Raw genomic sequence first — 2,881 nt, forward strand, 5'->3', positions numbered from 1 at the left:
TCCATCCATCCATCCATCCATCCATCCATCCATCCATCCAACATGCTTATCCCGAGAGGCGGGGTCACCTGGACAGGTGACCAGTCCATTGCAGGACTACAGAGACCCAGCAGCTCCACACCGGGCCGACTGTTATTGGGGGCATTATTTTTGGGGGAAGGCTGAATCAATAATTAACATCATGAGGCAAAAAAACTTTATTAGCATTTTTATTTTCATTTTTTTTTGCTCTTTAACAGACAGAAGTTAGACAACATGAGAAGCATCAAAATGGTTAAAAGCAAAAAATTATCATTTGACAGGAAGTTAGAACTGTTAATCAAAACAGATTATGGGTCTTTATGGTTCAGTTTTATGGTTAATTAACAAATTCACACAATAGACAGGAAATAAAAAAATTCCCCCAAAATTAACCATCAACAATAATTTTATGTTTTCATACCATAATATTCAGAATCACTACTGCATTGCCAGAAAACGTCTGACGCCAGGAAACAAAAAGCTCTGTTGATAAAAGGTCAGATCCAGACTAAAAAACCAGAGGATGTGGATCTTACACACCCAGGGGTTTTGTTGCTTCTTTGATGACCTCCTGGAACTCTGTGCGGCTAATATCACACTGAGAACCTGTGTAACCTTCATTACACACACACACTACCTTTGGGATATTTTTCAAACGAACACATTTACCTTTTTCAGGTCCACCACATTTCACATTTTCACATAAATCCTTCTTATCCAGATCTTCATTGCTTCGGATCATAACTCTAAAGTGTCCACCTTTGAAAATCTTGTATTTCTTGCACTCTCCTGTGTAAATGTACGGCTGCAGGGCATTAGGATTTCCTATATCATTAAACTCGTCTTGTTCTACTTCTTCATCTTGCTTAGGTTCGTCAGCACTGTCATGGCTTTTACCGACATACACATGAACAGCTGAGTAAAATTCACTTAGCGTTCTTCCATCAATCTTTGGGCATGAGTTGAGTGTTTCTATTACTTTTTCGCACTTAGTATTGACATCAATGCACTTTTTTATTTTGCCTTTGACCATTTCTGCCATCGTGTACTCCCCCTTAGTCTGCTTGGCTACAGCAACAGTGACCTCCCCTTTGCTCACCTCAGTAAATCTGTCCAAATAATGCTTATTCAGGAACTTAGTATAAAAGACTGAATATTTTGAGTGCCTGGTGATGAAGGCAACAACGATCCAGTCATACCTGCTATATGTTTTGTCCAAAAACCCCTTGATGTCCATAGCCAACTGTTGGCGGTTCTGGTTTTCATCAATCATGTCAACTACATCCTTTTCAATGTACTTTTCAGGGTTTTCAATGCAGAACCTGTGGATTTCAGACATGACTGAGAACATTTCAAACGTCATCCGACTCATTTCCTCTGCTTTGTTGATCCCATGCAGTTTATAGTAGAAGAGATTGATGGTGTTGCTCCTGATCATAAGTTCTGAAATCAGTTCTGTGAAGCCTACAATGCTCTCTTCATGACATCTGACATGGTCTGTAAGGAGAGTCCTAAAGTTGATAATAAAAGAAGGTTGTTTTGTTGTCAGCAACATGTGCAGCTTATCAGGGGAGAACACCAGGCTTTGATGGAGTGTTTTGAACAGAGCCACATTTTTCTCTTTCTCCTTTGGGGCAAAGCAGGGTTTTTCACACACATCTAACAACTCATTCATCTGTTTCCAAGCTAACCTGATGTTAGTCTCGGCTTCCTGGTACGGACCGCTTGCCCAGGTGTTCCAGGTCATAGTTGTTAGTTGTTTATCGAGCTTCTGGTTTAGAGTTTTGAACTCATCTTCAAGTTTACGGATTATTTTTTCTCCTTGTTGTGCTTCATTTGTCAGTATTTTAATGAAAACGCTTAAATACGGTCCAGCCTCAGGTATGAGTGCAATTAAAGGCTCCAGTGTGTTTAGAATTTTACCGATGTCGTTTACGAAGGTTATCCCCTGATCTTTTATCTTTTCCGGCAGGTCGAGGTGCGGCGGGACGCTCAGGCTGCAGGTCAGGAATGAAGACAGCAGCAGCAGCAGCAGAACCGGGCCAGACGGCGCCATGACTGAGGACAAACAGGAACGCTCACAGTGAGCAACATCATCTGAATGGACAAAGTTAAAGACTGCAGCTTCATTATTAATATGAAGGTGGATGAAAACCGAAGTTTGGAGCTCAGTTCTAATCACCAGGTTACCAAAGCAGGAAATATTCTATCAAAAATCCTCATGAACAAAATAAATCAGCTTCTGTGCAGAACAGCAATGAAGAAAGACTTAATGTCCAAATAAACATTCATATTTCTCATAGCTGTCATGTTCAACTGAACAATAAAGTAGAAAAATCAGGAGAGAAGAAACATTATTTTAAAAACACAGGAAACTTCCTCCTGGATCAATTAAAGCATTGAATAAAAGTTATTGTAGCAGTAAGATCATCATCATCATCATCATCATACCTGGAGTGAAAGCAGTTCTGCTCTGACCTGGAGGACGTCTGAAGGCTGATCTGGTTCCTCTGGGATTCAGCTGCAGACTGATGGATTTCACCTGGATGATGGTTTTTATAGCAGCATGTTGGGACACACCCCGCTCTTCCTCTTCCTCTACCTCCCCCCGCATCGCCACTCCTACGCCCCCCACCCTCTCATCCAGTCATGGCCAAGTAAGGAAATACAAGCTGATAGCAGAAATATTGTTCATGTCATCAGAAAGTCTCCGTCTCTGTTGGAACATCAGCAGCGCAGCAGAAAGACGATGTTCTCCGTCCGCAGGAGGCCGAACACGCTAACGGGGCATCAGCAGCATCAACAGCCCCATTAACCCCCATGGGGGAGGAGAGAGTGTTTTAATGCACAGTTGCTGGTG

The 2,881-nt window shown here is 41.9% G+C and overlaps 1 protein-coding gene across 1 annotated transcript; it reads right to left on the minus strand.

The window, feature by feature from the left end:
- Nucleotides 1–254: 254 nt before the first annotated feature.
- On the minus strand, nt 255–2,537 carry LOC103461375 (uncharacterized). The gene is made up of 2 exons (XM_008403680.1): nt 2,473–2,537; nt 255–2,079 (listed from the first exon to the last, which is right to left on the minus strand). Exon 2 carries the CDS (start codon nt 2,075–2,077, stop codon nt 554–556), a length of 1,524 nt encoding a protein of 507 aa, XP_008401902.1. The 5' UTR covers nt 2,078–2,079; nt 2,473–2,537; the 3' UTR covers nt 255–553.
- Between the last annotated feature and the right edge of the window lie 344 nt (nt 2,538–2,881).

Source organism: Poecilia reticulata, unplaced genomic scaffold (genome assembly GCF_000633615.1).
Source record: "Poecilia reticulata strain Guanapo unplaced genomic scaffold, Guppy_female_1.0+MT scaffold_1212, whole genome shotgun sequence".
Classification (NCBI taxonomy): domain Eukaryota; kingdom Metazoa; phylum Chordata; class Actinopteri; order Cyprinodontiformes; family Poeciliidae; genus Poecilia; species Poecilia reticulata.

What these genes read in the sequence shown, in the direction of transcription:
- LOC103461375 (XM_008403680.1), bottom strand. Translation starts at nt 2,077, where the DNA reads ATGGCGCCGTCTGGCCCGGTTCTGCTGCTGCTGCTGCTGTCTTCATTC.